The sequence below is a fragment of the Pleurodeles waltl genome, chromosome 2_1 (assembly GCF_031143425.1).
Source record: "Pleurodeles waltl isolate 20211129_DDA chromosome 2_1, aPleWal1.hap1.20221129, whole genome shotgun sequence".
Taxonomy (NCBI): domain Eukaryota; kingdom Metazoa; phylum Chordata; class Amphibia; order Caudata; family Salamandridae; genus Pleurodeles; species Pleurodeles waltl.
Genome location: NC_090438.1, coordinates 167,637,819 through 167,658,650, shown reverse-complemented (window position 1 = coordinate 167,658,650; position 20,832 = coordinate 167,637,819). Strand labels below are relative to the sequence as shown.

Sequence of the window (20,832 nt, the reverse complement as noted above, 5' to 3'; positions counted from 1 at the left end):
GGGAGGACGAATGGAGTCCAGTGTACTAACTGCACATGTCATTTTGGGCAGCCGTCTTAGGCAGGCCAAACTGACATGTGCTCTTAGGCTGGCCAAACTGACATGAACACTTAGGTTTCTCCAACGCAGCTGTGTTGCACAGCCGGGTTGGAGAAACTGCACAGACTCCAGTTCACTGTCTAAGTTGCAGACCAAGCCACTCAGACCAATCCTGGCACTGCTCTCATGCTAGGCATAGCATGAGAGCAGTGCCAGGATTGGGTGGGGAGCCTGTGCTGGTGTCCCAGGGACTGCTGGGACACCAAAACCATTGGGAGAGAAGAGGAGCAAGGCGGCTGTCAGCTGCAGCAGCACAGGTAATTTTTTTAAAATTTTAATTATCATTTTATATCCCCATCCCCCCACCCACTGCCAGCCCCTCCCCCTGGAGATTTGCAGCAACAGCCGCTGCTTATGGTCACTGTGGCAGAAAAGAAATTGGTGACAATCAATCTCGTATTTTTGGAGTTTTACATAGAGAAGAATCTGCTTAGGGAAATCCCCATAAAATGGTGAATGAAACCAACTATGGGACCCCCTTATAATGTCTGACTGATTTATATTAAATTTGGCCTGCTGTTAAATGACCTCTGTACATGTTTCTCCATGTTTGGTTTAACATGCTTAAGTGGGGGGCAAAGATACGTAAAACAGATTTCCAAGGGAGGGAGGTATCAATTGTAACTACAAATGCATGTCTCCACAACAGCCTTCGGAGTTTTGTCACAAAGTAAATAAAACGCCCTGCTTGTATTTTTTTTATTTTTTTGGTAAAAGTTAACTTTGGCATCCCTCCCTCTTAGTAGACCAATATCAACAGCACATTTAATTACTCACAGATAGTTAAATATGCATATTTTTGTTGTGCTAACAGAGGTAGCTTACTATTTGTTTTAAAACCTTTTTACACTGAGATTCCTTTAAGCGTGATGTGGGTACATGTGATTTAGAGCAAATGAAAATGGCAATGGGCTTGCTTCTGTGGGTTTGTATTCTCTTGTGATGGGTGAGGTGTGAGGGAGCTTGTCTGAGCATTTTTACGTAGAGCAGCAACACCTCTGTGCCAGCTCTGGTAGAATATCATGCCACATTGATGAAAACATGGGGCAAACGCGTGAATGTGTTCACAAACCGTGTGCCCTTACCTTTTAACGTCAAGGTCCTTAGTAATTAAATCGTGGCGAACCAATGTCTCTCTTTTCTCTGAAAAACAGGTGCAATACCAATGAGCAGGAGGGGTGAGGCAAGGCGCATTGAAGTTGTGTAGCTCTATCGTTGGAGCTGTGGTTTCACCCAGAAGGCCTGGCCGCCTCTGCTCTCTGATAGTGAACACAAAAGGCTCTCCTTTGCAGTTTTACAATCCTGAGTTTTTCTATTAGCTTCCGTTTTCTGATTGCCGTGGGGTCCTTGATCACAGGCCCTAGGGCCCAGGATTCGTTCTTTGCCTCTGAGATTTAATGTTGGCCTGTAGAGGGGCACGTAACAGATGCTTCATGCAGTTGTAGTGCAGAGAAGCCTTCTGCTCCAGTCTCCGTGACCCAATTAATGTCTCGACATTGGCCACTAAAGAATTATATGTAACATATTGTCGAACAGCACTTTGTGTACCAACCAGATATAATTACTGAAAACAAATACTGCTCCCTGATCCTTTATCTAGTGAAGTGGCCTCTTTTCATGAAGAACATGGATATTCCTGGTCCCCCACTGGGACGAAATATAATTTCATATTAAGGCCTGACTATATTTTACCATCACCTGCCCCTAAGGACCATATTTCTATCATAAACCGATTCTACAAACTCACTAATAAGAAATACACGAACTATCAATAGTTCATGGTACTTCAAGGGAGATATTCAGTGGATTTAAAGAAACTCACAATTCTAAAACCATTCCGGAAATTATGATTTTCCTGAATTGGGGTCCATAAGATGAAACATGCCAGGAGCAATATTCCTCGACTCAGCTGCATATGGCTTTGTAAACATGCACTGGAAACATAACATTATCTTTTTTACTCTTCCCTTTTTCGATTATCTCCACAGATATTATTTACAGCCTTTATTTGTAAGGCTGGGCATAAAAACAAAGACTGACTTTTTTTCTCTGAATGGTAAATAAATAAAATCTAAATAAGTGTTGTATATTTGAGGTTATTTGTTATGGCAATGTTAATGGTTTAACCAGAAACAGCAAGGACATTAGGCAGGAAGAAAAATGGAAACATAATTCTTTGATTTATAACTATACAAAATCTATATTTTTAATTTAATTGTTCCATTAATAAAAGATTTGTTGCAAAAGGCACGAAAAATCCAGCAATGACTTGCGCATCTCATTAAAGCTTAGTTGCCGGCAACCTAGGGGTCTAGTCAACAGCAGAGATTCAGATGCCAGCCACCAGGGTGGAGAAGGCCTCATCACCCACTGAAGAGCGGAGTAGGGCAGGCTGGACCACCAATTGCATCTCTGGAGGTCTTAAGGCATGTCTGCCTAATATCTGTATGGTTGTCGTGCTGGAAGCAGCAAATGTACCTACAATAGAGCTGCCATCTTCTGCACTCACAGCCCAGCCCGTTTGATGGCTGTGCAGCCCTTTTGGCTTTGCATGTCAGTCCAAAAGCATGGATCGAAAATGCTATAGATATGGCAGAAAAAATGTGTAGCGTTTTTAAAAATAGAGAAAATCCATTATGGCAGCAGGCATAACATGAGACGTAATATTCAATCTATAATCAAAAGGAACTCGTAGATTATGTGTTTAGGACACAGGTGTAGTATGACATAAATAATAAGATCAGGTGCCAAGAGCACCTGCATCAACCTCAACCAACTCTCTAAATCTGAGGTAATGCTTGCCATCCTCTCTGAGTTAAGCTGCAGACAACTAAGCTTATCTCTAACTAAATAAATGATATATTTGAGCACCTTGGTCGAAGTGAAGTCCATGCCTGAATAACATATTGAGTAGGTGCTTTAGATATCTGTTAGACCGGCATGGGTAAATGCAGACCCATGTTGTACCTGACAAGAAGAGTTCAACGGGTGAAGCAGAGACGCTCATTACATCATAAGAGGCCGTACCCAGCAAGGATCCCCCAACATTTCCTTTCACTTCAAATCCCAACGAGCTGCAACATCATACAATTGCAAAATAGCCATAAACAATGGCTAGGTAGGAACATCATTAATAAGGAGCTTCCTATGATCCCATAAAAAGCTTCCAGGCTCCCAAGAGCCACTCAGACCCAATACATAAGTGTCACCTTCCCTCCATGATAGATGTATACGATCACAAATTATCCCCAAACCTCTCTAGCTGTCCGCTACTCGACCAGTAGGTGAATACATGCCAACTCAGACATAAAGACCGACCTCAAGAAATGCTTCGAGCTCGACTATTGTCTGGATGGGTAACGTGTCCAAGATCCTTTATTATCACATAAGCTCTTCTGCTGCAAAACAAGCCATGACTTTCAGATTAAAGTAGGAGATCAAATTACAAAAAGCACAACATTGAAGGCGATGTCTCCTTTCAGCTTTCTTTAAGTCAGTCTTTGTGAATGAACTTTCTCAAGCCAATTCTCAACTGCTAAAGCATGGGCCACACACTGATGACATATTTTAACATTGACAGATAAACCCTCAGTTCACTGAGGATGGAGTTGTCTAATTTACACCTAATTATATAGATATGGGGAGAAACGTATATTTGAGTAGTCCTTTCCTGATATAGATTTACTGAATTTTTGTAATGATGTTTATTAATCAAACAAATACATTTGAACTTGCCTAATTCACACGTTGAGATGTTACCTTACAGTGAAACACAAGAGCTAGACAATCTGCTCGAATAAACATGGTAGAAACTCTAGACACATATGTCAACATCCCTCAAAGCATAGCCACATAATCATTGTCATTCCTCTGTTATATTCCAGATGCTTAGAAGGCATGCTTCAGAGACTACTTTGTTATACCTAACTTGTGGGAAGGAACACAGTCATTTGGTGACCAAGAGACTTTACACAATATATGTACTAACAGACGTTTCGTATATAGTAAAATTGATTGATATTATAAGAGTTTATGAAAGTATTCCTAATTAGATTATACCATAGTATTAATGATGAGGGTTATTAGAAATGGGGTCTCTAGTTGGCAGAGGTATTCACCTTTGTCCAAATAGGGACCACAATCCTAGTCAGGGTAAGCCACACACAATCCAAATTATCCTGTGCCCACCCTCTTGTAGCTTGGCACTGAGCAGTCAGGCTTAATTTAGAAGATAATTTGTAAAGTATTTGTGCAATAAATCATACTGTAACCCAGTGAAAACACCACAAAAATACACCACACAGGTTTACAAAAGTATATGATATTCATCTGGTTAAGTTAAGGTCAAAACGATAAGGATTCAATAAGCACAAGTTGAGATATCACTTTTGCAAGATTAAAAAGAGTCCTAAATCTTAGAAATCCACAGTTGTCTCTTATTTGCACAAAGTACCTGGTTTGCGTAAAAAACAACACGCACGGAGACCGCAGAGGAAGAGATGAGTGGAAAAATAGGGTGTGCGTCGGAATTTCTGGTGCGGCACAGATGATGCGTAGTTTCTTTCCACAATGCAAGGGACTTTGCATCGATTTCCGGTGCATGGTCTTGGTTCATCACTGCGATGCGGGGATCTTTTTGACAGCCAGGGAGGATGCATGGAAATCCTGGGCATGCAGGATGAAGTCACAGGTGTTGCATTGATCCGATATGACGATGCATCTAATTTTCTGTCACACGGAGGCGCTGTGTCTCTTCTTCACTCGGGAAGTCGGACTGCGTCATTCCGGTTAGGCTGTGTGTTGATCCAGTAGTGCTGTGCATCAAATTTCCGGCTGCAATGCAGGCGCTGCATCGATTCTTCACTCGAGAAGTCAGGCTGCGTCATTCCGGTTCGGCTGTGTGCGATTTTCTCGTCACAAGGCAGGTTGTGAGCCGTTTCCGGCAGACTTTGTGTAGATTTTCAGTGCACAAGGAGTGTCCTTGAAGACATGAAGTCTTTTTGGCCCTGAGACTTCAGAAAACAGGAGGCAAGCTCAATCCAAGCCCTTGTTGAGCACTTCTCAGCAAAGTCAGAAGGCAGCATGGCAGCAAGGCAACAGCAGGGCAGCAGTCCTTCTCAGCAAAGCAGTCCAGATGAGTCCTTTGGGCAGCCAGGCTTTTCCCCTTGACAGGTTGCAGGTTCAGGTCCAAAAATGTCTGATTTGGTGGGGTCAGGGACCCAGTTTATATACTCCAAAATTCCTTTGAAGTGGAGGAGACTCTAAAGAGTGCTTTTGAAGTGCACAAGTTCCTCTTTCAGTACAGGTTTGTCTGCCAGGGTCCCAGTAGGGGGTTTGGTAGTCCATTGTGTGAGGGCAGGTCACTAGCTTTTGACATGTAAGTGTCAGGCCCTCCACCCTCCCAGCCCAGGAAGACCCATTCAGTATGCCTGTAAATTAAATGCTACTAGTGGCCTGCAGCACTGGTTGTGCCACCCACATAAGTAGCCCCTTAACCATGCCTCAGGTCTGCCGTTGCAAGGCCTGTGTGTGCAGTTTCACTGCCACTTCAACTTGGCATTTAAAACTACTTGCCAAGCCTTAAACTCCCCCTTTTCTACACATACGTCAACCCTAAGGTAGGCCCTAGGTAACCCACAGGGCAGGGTGCTGTGTAGGTAAAAGGCAGGACATGTACATGTGTGGTTTACATGTCCTGGGAGTGGAAAACTCCTAAATTGGTTTTCCACTACTGTGAGGCCTGCTCCTTTCATTGGATAGAATTAGGGTGCTATGTAAGTAAAATGCAGGACATATACCTATGTGTTTTACATGCCCTGGTAGGGGAAAACTCACAAATTCATTTTCCACTACTGTGATGCCTGCTCCTCTCATAGGCCAGCATTATAACTGCCCTTATATACAGTTAAGTGGTAGATTCTGATCTAAATGGAGTAGCCCTGTCATGTTTCGAATGGCCAGAATGGTTATAGAAAAACCTGCTTACTGGTGAAGTTGGATTTAATATTACTATTTTAGAAATGCCACTTTTAGAAAGTGGGTATTTCTCTGCACATTCTGCCATCTGTGCCTTACAGCCTGTCTTCAATCCACGTCTGGTCTGTGCTGGTTGACATCTCCCCATGTGAACTCCACTCAGACAGGCATAAACACAGGGCACTCAGTAATTTCTGCATACATCTGCATACTGAATGGGTCTCCCTGGACAAAAAGGCTGGAGGGGCTCTCTCTTACACTTTAAAGACCAGTGTCTTGCCCTCACACAAAGGACTGATAACCCCACAGAGGGATCCTGGCAGGCAGACCTTGGCTGAAAGGGGAACTTGTGCACTTCAAAACCACTCTTTGAAGTTTCTCCACTTCAAAGTCACTTTTGGGTATATATATATATATATATATATGTATACTGAGTCTCTGACCCCACCAAATAAGACACTTCTGGATCTACACGTGGACTCTGTCAGAGGAACTACCTGGCTGCCCAAAGGACTCATCAGGACTGCTTTTTTGAGAGGGACTGCTGCCCTGCTTCTTGCCCTGCTGCCTGCTGACCTCTGACTCTGCTGGAAGGACTCTGCCTTCCCCACAAGTGCTCTCCAAGGGCTTGGATTGAGCTTGCCTCCTGTCTGAAGTCTCAGGGCCACATAGACTGCAGACCAGAGAAGAAAATCCCAATGCGTTAGAAAACTGAAGCAACGTCTGCAGAACTCGACCCAGCCCCTGCCTCATGGTGGAAAAATCGCTGCAACGCCTACCGGATCGATGCAGCACCTGCTCCTTCTACCAGTATGTCAAGGATTTTCAATGCATCATCCCTGGGCATTAAAATATCCCCACATTGCAATGAGGAACCAAGGCTGCGCTCCTGGAAATCAATGCCTCATCTTGCAGCATGGAAAGAAACAATGCATCGTCTTAGCTGTGCCGGAAAATTTGATGCAGCACCTTCTATTTCAATGCATCTCCTCCTCTGCAGCGCCAGTGAGTTGTTATTTTTGACACGTCCAAGGTACTGTGCGTTACACGGATAAAACCACTGGTTCTTAAGGATTGAGACTCGTTTAAACCTTTAAAAAGTGATGTCTCGACTTATACATATTGGATTTTTGTCGTTTTGATCTTATTATATTCAAATAAATATTACATTTTTTCTAAAGTGATACGGAGTACTTTTTGTGGTGTTTTCATTGTGTTACTGCATGAGTTATTGCACAAATGCTTTACACATTGCCTTGCAAGTTAAGCCTGCCTGCTTTGTGCCAAGCTACCAGAGGGTGAGCACGGGATAATTTGGATTGTGTTGTGAGTTATTCTGACTAGGATTGTGGTCCCTACTTGTACAGGGTGCATACCTCTGCCAACTAGGGACCTCAATGTCTAACAAACGCATTGTGTATATCTTACCTGAGTGCTCACTGCAATATTTTCAAATGTTCCAATCCGTGTTCTGTATGAGTCATCAACTGGAAGGGACAATACTATTTTAATAAGCATTAATTATGACTTCCAAGATACCAGGTTATATCTGTGTGAAAATGTATTTTAGCACATATGGTTAAAAGTTTAAGTTATATGTTTGTCATTGGTATACAACAGATTCTTTAATCCAATAGAACTTTTAAGTAGCTGAACTTTGTGGCATAATAACTTCCCTGAGATTTTCATGTGCAAAATTGTAGTTAAATGATTAGGTACCAAATTGTAGTTTAATTAGCTAATCTCACTGCCTGAACGACTTCAATTACTACAAACATTGTGTGTTCACGTAACAGAATACGATATCTTTCTAGCTTAGCACTTTAATTATGGTTGGAAATGTTTAAATTTTTAATTGATTTAAATTTACCTTCAAGGTGCAAGTGCAAGGGATGACTGGAAATGTCCAGTTTGACACCTATGGGCGTAGAACAAATTATACAATTGACGTCTATGAAATGAAAGCCGCCCAAGCAAGAAAAGTAAGTGACAAAATCATGTACTTTTAATTAACGGGGTGTTATGATATTTGAATAATATTGTTCCTAAATTACTATGCAAGTCATTTAAAAGGCATTAAGATACTGCAATATTGAATATACATCAATATGAAAACTAAAAGTGGGAAGAACTCAGTGCTTTGCACTGATTTTTAATCAACACGAACAGCACCACCCGGTGCGCCAGAGGGCATAGCTGCTCGGGTTGGTTTTACTGCTGCTGAAGTAGATTTTCCACTTGAGCAGCAGCTTTACCAATGCAAATGGGTGCGTCTGCATGCGACCGCCCACATTGGGAAAATCTCTCCAGGTTTCCTTCTAGCACCCGAAAAACTCACTAAGGGATGCCAATTCTTGCTTGCACTCATCAACTTAAACTTGGTGAGCCGTGCTCAAGAACAAAACTCCACCATGCGGTGGTCGATGGACTTTTAGCAGGAACGCTCTGTTACATGCATAACGAGCAATTGAGCAGAGTTTATCACCATCTATCTGTCTTCAGAACCACTGTCCATCTCTAATTCTAATCCAAAATGTCTCACTGATTTACAAACTAGCTACGGTGAGGCTAGGTCAAGCTATTTCTGTCTCACAGTTGCTTCTTACAGTTCTTGTGGACTGTTTTGCAATCCCTGTAATTTAATGTACCTACCTACTTAATTTTAGAATGAATTATGCCTCTAGTTTCTGATAGCTTTAGTCATTGGTTCTGGGTGTTTGCTCGCAATCATTGGCCCTTCCTAAATGTCAAAAGTTGGGTGTCGGAATTTAATTTGGGCCATAGAGGGTCAAATGACTAATGCTGTCCGCTCCGGGCATTGTTTGGATGCTTTGGTGCCCAAACACCAATGAGACCTTGTACCACAGCTAGACTTGCCCCACTGTCCACCCTCACAGATCCCTCCCATAGCCTATGAATGTTTTATTCACGGAGCATCTTTCTTGTTACTTATTCACTTTCTGTTACAGACGTTTGTTTAGCGAGATTTGTCACCGACTTTACAATCAGCAATTGAGAAACACTGCACATTGAAAACAAGCATTGGCAAAGCCTTCATGTCTGGGGTACATCTGTCCTTCTTCTTTGATTGATGAGTTTGTGCGTGTGGGATGAGAAACTGAGCGAATACAAGAATGAGTTAATTGGTGAATGGATTAATGCATAAAGCATTAATGAGTGACGAAGTAAGACTGTAGATCGATCAATGCACCCACTGAAACTAATCTTCGTTTCATTTAGACAATCCATGCAGAGTCACACCAATCAATTAAGAGGCACTTCTAGTTCTAAGCTAGACCTGTTGACTTTGCCTCCATGAGGTACCCCAGAAAGCCTTCTTCAAGGCATTTGGTTCTTTGGATGGTATTCTGTGTTCCACCTGCAACTCATGGAGTATTTTCAATGTATGTGTTGTTTTCTCCCCTTGGAGCAGGGGACTGTAACTTTTTTTCTGTCATGATAGTTTCTTATGATCAATGAAAATTATCCCAAGCTACTAATATTATTGATTCTGTAGTGGTGACAATATTGGTCAAGATTACATTAGTAGCTACCATCTGCAAGATTACTAGTAGTGATCACCTCAGTTCATCAGGCATTATTGCAAGCAATAATGTTAATGTAAAAAGGCTGTTAAAGTGAAATGCCTCTTTGTGGGTAATACATAATAGCTACAGCTGCAATGCTCCTGGCACAAAGATAATAATATTAGTATTAAATCTGCCCACTGCTGCACAAATTACCACTGAAATGTCTGCTTTAAATATAGTTTTAAAATTCAGCTATTGTTTTCCAAACATCAGCAAATGAGTTCTGAAAACTTTACCTTTTTGGTATAAACATATTAATTCAAAAATCAACCAAGGAAAAGCTTCTAATTTATTAGGCGGGCTGCACACAGGAGATCTTCTTAAAGGTACATGGATAGATACCAGTAGCTCAACAGCTACTTGTTGGAGAAGCTTGCCTTGGAGGGTGTGGCCTCTTTCTTACTTCATGGTGAATATAAAAAAATCTAGTAATTTAAATGAGAGTTGCTTGTATAACATGCTCCTCTGTTAGTTTGCATACTCTGCACCTCCTGCAATATCAACAAAACAATCAATGCAAGTTTCAAATATTGTCAATATTCACACATTTAAACAATTAGTACACACACAGCACTTGAGAAATAGGTATACTTGGATTATGCACATTTCATCTGATGGTCTTTGATTTTGCACTGCAATTAAACAGATTCTATTAAAAATTAGGAACTACTCTGATGGTTTTACAGCATTGGGATGATGTTGACATAAACAGGCTTTGACTTCTCGATGTTGGTAGAAACAACTTAATACAAGGCACAAATCAGAGAAATGCCATGGACCAATAACAAAATGTGGTGGAAAATCGAGTAACCAGTGACTACAGGGAGTTTGCCAAACACGCCAAGTGTTTAAAAGGGATGATCAAAATGCCCTTGGGGGTTGTGTGTTGAGAAGTGCTGACACAAAGTCTTACAGACAGCTAACATTGTTTGCAATTAGATGTAAAGACTGACCAACAAGGTTCTAGAATGCAAATTAGGACAGTAGTTAAAGAGCAAAAGTGTTATTTTTGAATCATAAACTGTGATGTGAAGAGTTGTTTTTTCAGAGCCACATGGAAGTGAAGAATAATTAGGGCTTCTCCAGGATCCTTTGTAGGAGAGGTTTAGAATCTGGGTGTAAAGCAAGATTATGCCTGTTTTTGTTAGTGGGATCTTGAGGGCCAACATTATTCATTTCTTGTGGTAAAATAGTACTCTTTTGTAGGACACTAGTGCACCATATGCTATTTTTTGAAGGCCAGGAACAATGATGCCCATGCACATTTCACCTCAAGAATTGAAGGGGGTCTGAGTGTCTTCAGGCAGTTGGATGCAGCCAAAGACTCAAGGAAAGAGTGATCCATAAGGCCTCCCTGATGGGGTTGTGGGTAACACAGCCACAGCTTTCAGTTTAATTGTGTTGTGTTAAAATGACCTCTCCTTTCCTTGTTGTATATGTATTTTCTTGTAAATGTCTTAAAACTGGTTTTCCATGCTTTGGTTCCTTCCAATGTGATTTCTCAGTTTTTGTTTTATTATTAATTTCCATACATTAGGCACATGCTGTAACTATGTGCGCCTGCTCAATAGATTATTGAAAACTTTCTATAATCAAATCAACTTCTTTTCCAGCCACAAATTGGTTTCAAGTTTCACATGTGGATAGGATGTGGGGTCAAGGCAGGTTTTCACCAGGAACTAATTGAATTGTTTAATATGTGTGGATGTCTGTTGACCAGTCATTTTGGCAAAAACATTTTTTTAAGTAGGTGTTCTGTTGGGGATTGTGTACATTCTTAAGTGCCATGGAAACCTGTATTTGACAAGGAAACACGCCTATTCATTGAGGCAGTATCAATTGGAAAGTAGAAAGTATGGCTCTTAACTGTGACTTATGGTATGTGGCTGATAGAGCTTGAAAACAGTTCCGGGTGCAGCTGGACATTTAGCAGTATTGTCATTTAGGCTGGTAATGATGGATAACATGGCAAAAAGCATTTCTTCTGTATTACTGATACATTGGGATAGTTGCTGGATGGTGGAGAATAGTACTGTGCCATCGAATGTTTAAGTTCCTTTTGGTGGCACTAGTGGACAAAGACTACAAAGGTATGACTCAATATTGTCTGGCTGCTCCAGTTTATGCAACAGTAATTCAACTTCAGCTTGATTAGAATTAGAGATGCTGTTGCTATAATGAATTCAAGTGACTCGTTTATGAAAGATTTCAACTTTAAACTTGGAGATGCCGCAGGTATTGGTGTTGAGCTGCCTATAAATAGAGATATCAAATTTACTTTTATTCTACACAACACATTTTTAAGGAGTATATGTAGGCATTAAACTCTGCAGGTTCTTCTCAATGTTGTGAATAATTAGCTGGGCCGGGTGGAGTGGAAGGTATACTTCAGATGATCAGCACCTGAAATTTGAAAGCACTATGCCAACCCTGCCCATGACCTCCCCATCTATCGTGTCGTTGACAATTGCAACACAATCAACAGTTTCTTCAAAGAGGAGGTTAACAAAATCAAGAATCGCATCAATGACACCATACTGCAAACCATAATTTGAAGTCATACTTCAATACCCTTACTGTTGATTACCTTTTAAGACTTCTTAACTCCCTTCGCTTCAGGAACTCCATTGGCACTTCTCTACCACTGACATCCCACCGAATATCTGTTCCATCACCTTCAAGGCAGTGAACTTAAAAACATCACCCTACCTGATAGACAAGTACAGTATCTCTGATGGGTATAGCAAAACACATATTATTTATATCACCATGCACGAGATAAAGAGCTGTCAAATGAAGAAGAACAGAAGTCAAGCCGTCACCTGCTATGTGTTCAGGATCTGAAACTCTCTCTCATTAATTAATTACATTTCTCCTCCTTTTCTTGATGGCATTGAAAACATACCTCAACAATGAATATATTTTTTGCAATTCACTGTCATTGATACAACCCACTTATGGGCACTATTTGCTCAAGAGCCCTGCAACCTGTGAGCTGTACCTACATCACCCTTGTGTACAACACCCCTCTCCTGCTCAGATATGTTCATACTTTTAAAATACATAGGATACTCATGGTTTAGGAACCAACAATGTGAGTGCTAGTACACAATTTAATAGTGTTTATCAAGGCAAAATGTACTTTCCTAGTGTGAGTATTGTGAGTTGCATGGAATGCCAATTCTTTGTGGTACCTTGCTGGTGGCCCCTCAGTAGTATGGTATTTTACTTTTTCCTCCTATTGAAAGGGCCCGGCTGCTGAAATCTGCTTCCAAACCACACCTATATAGCCTAGTTGTTTTGTTTACCTCTCCAAGATTGGCATCTCCCATCTTATGTCAGTAAATAAAGAATATAACAGCTACGTCATGACAGACACATGTAATTGGGTTTTCTTTTCGCCGATGCTACTCCACAACAGCAAAAAGCATTGCTATTTCCCTTTTTGCCAATGCTAAACAGCAGTAGCAAAGCCAATGAGCCCCATAAGACTAGACCTCTTGGCTTTGTTAATGCTTACTCTGATGAGCCATTGAAAAACAGGTTGAGGACACTACAAGATTAATATAATTGGTATGCTTCAAGGAATGGATCAGGCTCACAGTGGGATTGTTTTTTATGGCTGTTCACGGTTTCAATAAGCAAAGGTTTTTTTTGTATGCTGCAGTGTGTGGGGGACGAGCGATGAGGCACAGCTGGGTTAGCTTACTGATGTAGGTGCATTAAGGTCCCTGACCCTCTCGTGGCTGCTACCAATTTGTGTGACCACTATTGCTCCGCATGTGGTTGCACTATTTACATTCTCTTTATGTTTAATGTATTTGTGTTTTTTTTATTCATAGACATTTAATACATTTCACATATTACTTATTTGAAAACGTTAGGGTATTTCAAATGCATAATTTCCTAGTACCTGAAATAGTGAAAGTGTAGAGTAACTTGATAAGTTACCATTTTATCATTTAATTTCCCATCAGGATACATTGCAAAAAATGATTTGATGAAGTCTATAGCCTTTTTGAAGATCATACTGTAGAATAATTTCAAAGAAGAAAATTAATTATAAATATAAAACCCAAAATAAACCTGATAGCTATAATTATAAAAGCACCTTCATTCAATAGATTTATATACCAAGTTTAACTTACTTTTCATTTTTTAGGTTGGTTACTGGAATGAGTACGAACGGTTTGTGTCCACGGCAGAACCACAGCCAACAAATGAATCCTCCTCCATTGAAAACAGGACTATTGTTGTCACTACTATCCTGGTAACTACTGCCTAATGTCCAGTGTAACTGGAACACACATTATTTCATTAGAATGAATGCACACCCATTACAAGTGAACTAAATACCTTAGATTTCAATACAGTATTGATTGCCTCACATAATGGTATATTCTTATTTGCTGCACTTAATGTTTTTTGCTAGTTAATAGTTTGATTTGTGACTTTGATATAGTTTAATGGGGCTTGGTGACTCATCTGAGGACTTCAAACGACATAAGTAACCCTTTTTAATGGCTCGAAACATTTGATGTTGAATTGAAAGTCTGCTAATTTCGGGTACATCTAACAAGAGAAATGGCTGGGTCTTTTTAATGAAAGCTAACAACACCTCCAATTTCCCACATTTTACATCTGTGTGTTTTACTGATGGGCTTCTCTGATCTCCACTTTTTGTTATCAAAGGAAAATCCATATGTGATGAAAAAGAAAAACCACGAACAACTGGAAGGAAATGACCGCTACGAAGGCTACTGCGTAGACCTGGCTTATGAAATAGCAAAGCATGTTAGGATAAAGTACAAATTATCAATTGTGGAAGATGGGAAGTATGGAACGCGAGATCCAGAAACCAAGATTTGGAATGGCATGGTGGGAGAGCTTGTTTACGGAGTAAGTGTGTTGTGGTAATCCACTCTACTGCCATTGAAATTCAAATCATTTACATTTACAATGTAATAAACCAATCTTGAGGAAGAATGTTTCTCTATTTTAATATCAACTGATGAACTTGCAGTGGTTAAAATACTGTCGGTTTTTGTGGAGAAAATTGGCTGCTATTGCATTTTAGACAGATTATGACGACGGACTGTATGTGCAACATTGAATCAACTGTTACTGGAATACTTGGAAGCCTGTAATCTCTCTATAAAAACATTATTACAGTGTAATTGTGATATCTTCTGTCCCCTTTAACAAGGAAATGACACAGCTGCTCAACCTTAATACCTTATTTAATTTGAGTAGTGACATATTAATGCTCGCTGCCGAAGCAGTCAAGGTTTGTACATAAAAGCATGCAGCTTTACAAGGACATCATTCTGGTATAATTTGTAGGTCTCAGCACTAGACGGCGCACATGCACTGCCTCAAACCAAAACATGCTGTATCTACATTGGGGGCTTCAGCCCACCCATAGACTTGCCTTTTGCTTGCACCATCGTCGCTCCATTTTGCGTTCTCCCCATTTGACAAGGGCATGCATACGTCATGCCTCTTCCAGGTTTTAGCCCTCCCAGAGCGCACCTCCCAACTACTGCTAAACATACACAGTGGGCATTGTTTAGTACTACTATTTTTGTTTACAAATAGGTGACAGTCCTGCCACAGGTTAGGAACGCTGATTACGTCTTGCTTCCCTTTTATTCACAGATTTAAACATGGGTTATTTTTCATATGAATTCACAATAATATGCACAAGCGCTGGATGCTAAGCTCAATATACCAAAGAAACAGGTGGCAAGAACAGATCTAGTGCAGATGACAGTGGTCAACCAGCATGTAACTTTGCATGTTTTGGGATTTTTATATACCTGGTACTGCCTGTAGAAAAATAGGTTTCGTTTTTAGATGCAAGTGGTATTTCCATCACTACCAGGACGCTGTGCGCTCAGCAAAGCAAAGGCCCCTAGAGTTTGCCTTTCCAGTCTTGAATTTTCAAAGAAAAACAGGTCCTAGCCATTATGACCACTGTCGGTAATGGTTGGGAAAACTCCCATAATTTGTCGCTTTTTCTCTGTGGTCTCCCTTCACGGAAGCACAGATGCTGACAACACAGTATTGGGTACAGGCAGCCTTGTCACTGTTATCTGTGGTGGTGAGTCAAGGGCCACGCTGGGAAAAAGTGCACAGAACAAACACTGCCAAGGAAAATCACACTAGCCAGTACAGGGCCCTGCACTAAGAAGAATTCTGTGATGCGTGTGCTTGTTCCAGTCCATTGTGCCCGGAGCGTGATTTTAACAAGCATTGGCAAAGCCAATAATTCTCTGTAATCCGAAACCTATAGGCATTGGCAATGTAAATGTATTTGTGTATGGCTATGGGGCTGTTTTCACTGATAAGCACATTACACATGCTTGTTTCAAGCGTGCCTTTTCCTCAGAGCCTAGGCCTTTTTTACAAAATGTATAACAGCAAACCAATATGGTTTATTACTAGAACACCACAGTAGGTAAGGCAGTATCACAAATGATTTTAATTCCTACTTTATCAAAAGAATTGTTTAGTCATTGACTCATTGAAAGAGCAGAGCGTATGCATGTAAAATGGGAAAATGTGGCAATATGAAAGCAGGTGTATGGACCCTTCGAGTTAAGGGCTACCCTCAAAGAGGTGTGTTATAAAAAGAGTCAGAAGCTGAAGATTGTATCCTAAAATTCTCAAGCTTCAAAGACATGCTTCCTATGGGCTTCAGCACTTATTCTGCCACCCAAAGAGAGCCCATGCAAAGGGTTCTGCAGGCATGCCATTGAAGTCTGTTTGAACCGGATGCATGCACCCATTTTCATTGTAGGTCACTACACCAGGTTGTTATAAGTTACCCCTATGGTAGGCCCTCTCAGCCCAGAGGGCTGGGTGCAGGTACCTGTGTGTGAGGGCACCCCTACACTAGCAGAGGTGCCCCCACAAACTCCAGACCCACTTTACTGGCCTTTGTGAGTGCGGGAAAACCATTGTACGCATAGGTCACTACCTATGTCCAGCTACATAACGGTAACTACGAACCTAGGCATGTTTGGTTTCAAACATGTTGGAGTCATAGCCCAATATTTCTGTAAGTATTGGTATGATTCCATGAACTATGGGGGCTCCTTAGAGGAACCCCACCATTGCTTCCACAGCCTTCTGAGGTTTTCCAGGCAGTCCCAGCTGCTGCCACCTCACAGACAGGTTTCTGCCCTACTGCTGCTTGGCCAGTTCAAGCCAAGGAAGGCAGAACTAAGGATTTCCTTTGGGAGAGGGGTGTTACACCCTCTCCCTTTGGAAATAGGTGTTACAAGGCTTGACAGGTGTAGCTTCCCCAAGCCACTGGTACGCTTTGAAGGGCATATTTGGTGCCCTCTGTGAATAAACCAGTCTACACCGGTTCAGGGACCTCCATTCCCTGCTCTGGTGTGAAACTGGAAAATGGAAAGGGGAGTGACCACTCCCCTGTCGATCACCACCATAGGGGTGGTGCCCAGAGCTCCTCCAGAGGGTACCTGGGTTCTGGCATCTTGAATCCAAGGTTGGCAAAGAACTCTGGGAGCATCTGAGTGGCTAGGCCAGACAGGTGTCATCAGACCCCCTCCTGATAGGTGGTCACCAAGCTCGATGAACAATCCCCCTTTCAGGGCTATTTAGGGTCTCTCTTTTGGGTGGTTGCTCAGATTTGGCTTGTAAGATTCCAGCAAGAGTCCACTGCATCCCTTACTTTGGCTTCTGACCAAAGAAACTGCGTCTGGACTCTCCGGGACCCAACAATCTGCAACAAAGACGAAGTCTTCGCCTGCAGCATTGTTTCTCTGGCTCCTTCCAGCTTCTGCAACATTTCCCCGGTTTTGCATCCTCTGAGGACAGCCCGTCTTCAGTCTGCACAGGAAAGAAGAAGAAATCTCCCTTGGAGTGAAGGAGTTACTCCCCTGCATCTACAGGCACCAACATCAATGACGACCAGCTGCATGGATCTCCTCTCCTGCTGAGCTGTGTGGATGATCCTCTCTAACAGCTATCTAACTTGGGTGGAGGTAAGCCCTTGCCTTTCCATGCAGGACAGTACCCCTCTGCACTGCATCTCTTGCAGCTGCCAAGGCGTGTTGGCACTTCTTCCATGGGTTCTTCAGTCTTTGTGTAGCTCCATCCCCCAGCACTCCTTCCTGAAACGCACAGCTTCCTGAGTGACTCTCCTGTGGCGTCGGACTCCTTTTCATAGTGCTGTATTAGCTCCATTTGCACCTTCTGTGTCGCTGTCCTGTGGGTCTCCTGTGTGCGCTGCCTGTGCTTCTGTGGGCTCTCTGCAACACTGGTGGACCCCTCTGACTCTCCTTCCTGGGTTGAGTGCTCCAGGGCCTTGCTGGTCCTCAGCAGCACCACTTTCTGCCAATTGCGAGTTTTGCTGGTGCCAAGGCTTTTTGGTGGATTCCAGACATGCAAACCTGACTGCAATTCTCCTTCCAGCATGGGACATCACCTGCATCCTCCAAGAACTCGACTCCAGGGCTGCAGTGCTGACTTTCCTTTTTCACCATCGACCAACTCCTGCAATCCTCAGCTTGGTGGGTAGGGGCTCCTGCCCCCACTGGACTCTGCTGTTTCTTCTGGACTTGGTCCCCTCTTTCCACAGGTCTTCCTCTTCAGGAATCCACCATTGGTTTCTTTCAGTCACCTCTGGGTATTGCAATTCTCTCATTTTCTTCTAAGTGGGTGTTCTGGGGAAATTCTAGTGATTTACTCCTGCTTTCCTGGTTGCTTTGGGTTTTGTGGTACTTACCTTTGTGCTTAGCTGGTACCCCCTGCGACCCTCTACACACTCCACTTACCTGGGTGGGGGTGACACTCTTGCATTCTATTTTTTAGTATATAGATTTTGTTCCCCCTTGGTCCACTATTCTCTATTGTGTATTACACTATTGCACTATTTTCTAACTATTCTTATGCCTATTTCTGACAACTAGTGTATATAACTTGTGTATTACTTATCTGCTAAGGGAGTATTTTCTCTATAGTAATTTTGGTGTTGTGTTACCATAATAAAGTACCTTTATTTTTGTAACACTGAGTGTATTCTTTCATGTGTGTAAGTGCTGTTTGACTACAGTGGTATTTCATGAGCTTTGCATGTCTCCTAGGTAAGCCTTGGCTGCTCATCCACAGTTACCTCCAGAGAGCCTGCTTCTAGACACTGCCTACACTACACCAATAGGGGATACCTGCACCTGGTATAAGGTGTAAGTACCTTAGGTACCCACCACACACCAGGCCGGATTCCTACAATTTAGTAAACAACAAAAATGACAAGCTAGCAATTAAAATACTCCAAAGAGAACACTTTGGCTGGAGTCTAACAAAAGCCCCACTTGATGCCCCATTATGAAGCCTAATGGGAGTACAAATGGGACAATGTAATCATTCACGAACTGGCATGGCTTTGACCATGAAAAGCAGATAAAAGCTAATAGCTGAAACAGGCTGACCGGAGAACACTGTCTCTCTCTCTCTGTGTCTCGTTTTACTTTTTTCGGGCCTTCCATGTCACTAAAGTCAACAGTAAGCAGACCTAAAAAGTTAGACTTTTTAAAATGGCTTACAACTACATTTGGAGTAAACTTAAAACATCCTTTTCCACTTCACGGAGATTTCAAGAATTATCCCTGGGAATCTATGCCAATAGTAGATTCCCTGGATCAGTTATAGAAGCTGTGAATTTAAAAAGTTACTTCCATAAATGTTGCAACATGAGTGTGATGCCCAAGTGCATTTCCAATTGCTAACATTTCGTTTACTTCTCCACAGGGAAAATATTTTTCCTCATGGAGAAACTTATTTCCCCACAACCACACCTGCTTTTAGGATGTTCCCTTACAATGCCAACCATTTGAAGGGTTTTACTTCTGTCACTAATAAGAGTGTATTTTCAACTATATTCGAGGTAGAGATATGCTTGTCAAAGGTTTCTGACTTCCAAAAAACTCGCAAGAACGTGCGTGTTCACTTGTATAGGTAGGTATACTTCTTAGTACGTTATTTATTTGTTTATCTCAGCAAATGGGCAGTTTGTCAAAGGTTCGAAGGTGCAGCAATGACTCCTGCCATTATGGGAAACCCACCTGGAAGTTTAAAGTATGATTGGTAGTAGGAAATGTATATCTAGGAAGTGTGTGTGTTGATGCAGAGAGAGAACAAGACAACTTGACCAAGTTATTATAGTCTCGGTTTGTTGCATTTAAATGAATCCTTTGATTTTTTTAGGTCTAGCTTGGCATTGCAGCTGATTACTGTTACCAGTTCTTTAAAATATACATAGGATGGGCTTTGGCTCCTTCCAGAGATTACTTCCTCACCTCATGCTACTGACTAGTTCGTGTTTTTAACACCTTGTATGAGGTACTAGTTTACATCTGAAAACTTTACTCACACATCACACTGTCTGTGACTTCCAATTTTGTATCCTCTATATACCTTCTATGCAGAAAGCACCTTTTCCCCCAATGTTGGCAACGCTAACACGGCAGGTTTTAATGAGATAAACAGAACTGTGTATGCAATACATATTACTTAAAACATGAAATCCAGACCTACTGGCCTTGGCTAAGCTTGTTACAATTAGTTATGGTGTTTTATGCCAGTAATTTAGTAATTTAGTGCGGGTTTCGATGCCACCCACCCCCACTAATAAAATTAGGCATCCACATGATTGACCACAACACATGGGAAACAGGGCCAAAAGAGTTTCAATATATTTTTGTCTGCAATTTAAAGCCCAAATGTATGAACTACAAGCTGATGGCCTTGGTTAAATGTAACCTTTAATTCCACGAACTTCATATAACTAAATGCTAAATTATTCACCTTGAATAATGTAACCTATCCATAGTGTGCAAGGAATGTAAATGTAATCAGTAGATTCCGAGAAAGAGCTGGAAATTATTGACAGTAAATTAAACTCGAGAACAGTTTCCTAAGGCAGTAATAAAAGTTAATTGTATCTACAGATGCAGCAGAGGTTTAAAAAACCGAGACATGCTGCCAGCAGAATAAGGCTTTAATTTGTTTTCACAATCAATGCCAGATAGATGTGGTGTCACTGATACTTTTAAGAACAGGGAGCATATCCTAAAGTGTAGACATGCCTTCCATAATTGAAGACACTAAACTGGACAAAAGCACATTTGCATTCATA

At 41.6% G+C, this 20,832-nt stretch overlaps 1 protein-coding gene across 5 annotated transcripts in view; it reads left to right on the top strand.

Moving 5' to 3' along the window:
- The window catches only part of GRIA3 (glutamate ionotropic receptor AMPA type subunit 3), a 1,035,516-nt gene that overhangs the window by 689,754 nt on the left and 324,930 nt on the right, over nt 1–20,832 (top strand). For all 5 annotated transcript variants that reach the window (XR_011199206.1, XM_069211976.1, XM_069211966.1 and 2 more), the window contains exons 8-10: nt 7,953–8,057; nt 13,828–13,935; nt 14,358–14,564. Coding sequence is in view for 4 of the 5 variants with exons in the window: in XM_069211976.1 (XP_069068077.1) it covers nt 7,953–8,057; nt 13,828–13,935; nt 14,358–14,564 (420 nt within the window). In the remaining variant the exon portion in view is untranslated. The remainder of the gene's footprint in view (nt 1–7,952; nt 8,058–13,827; nt 13,936–14,357; nt 14,565–20,832) is intronic.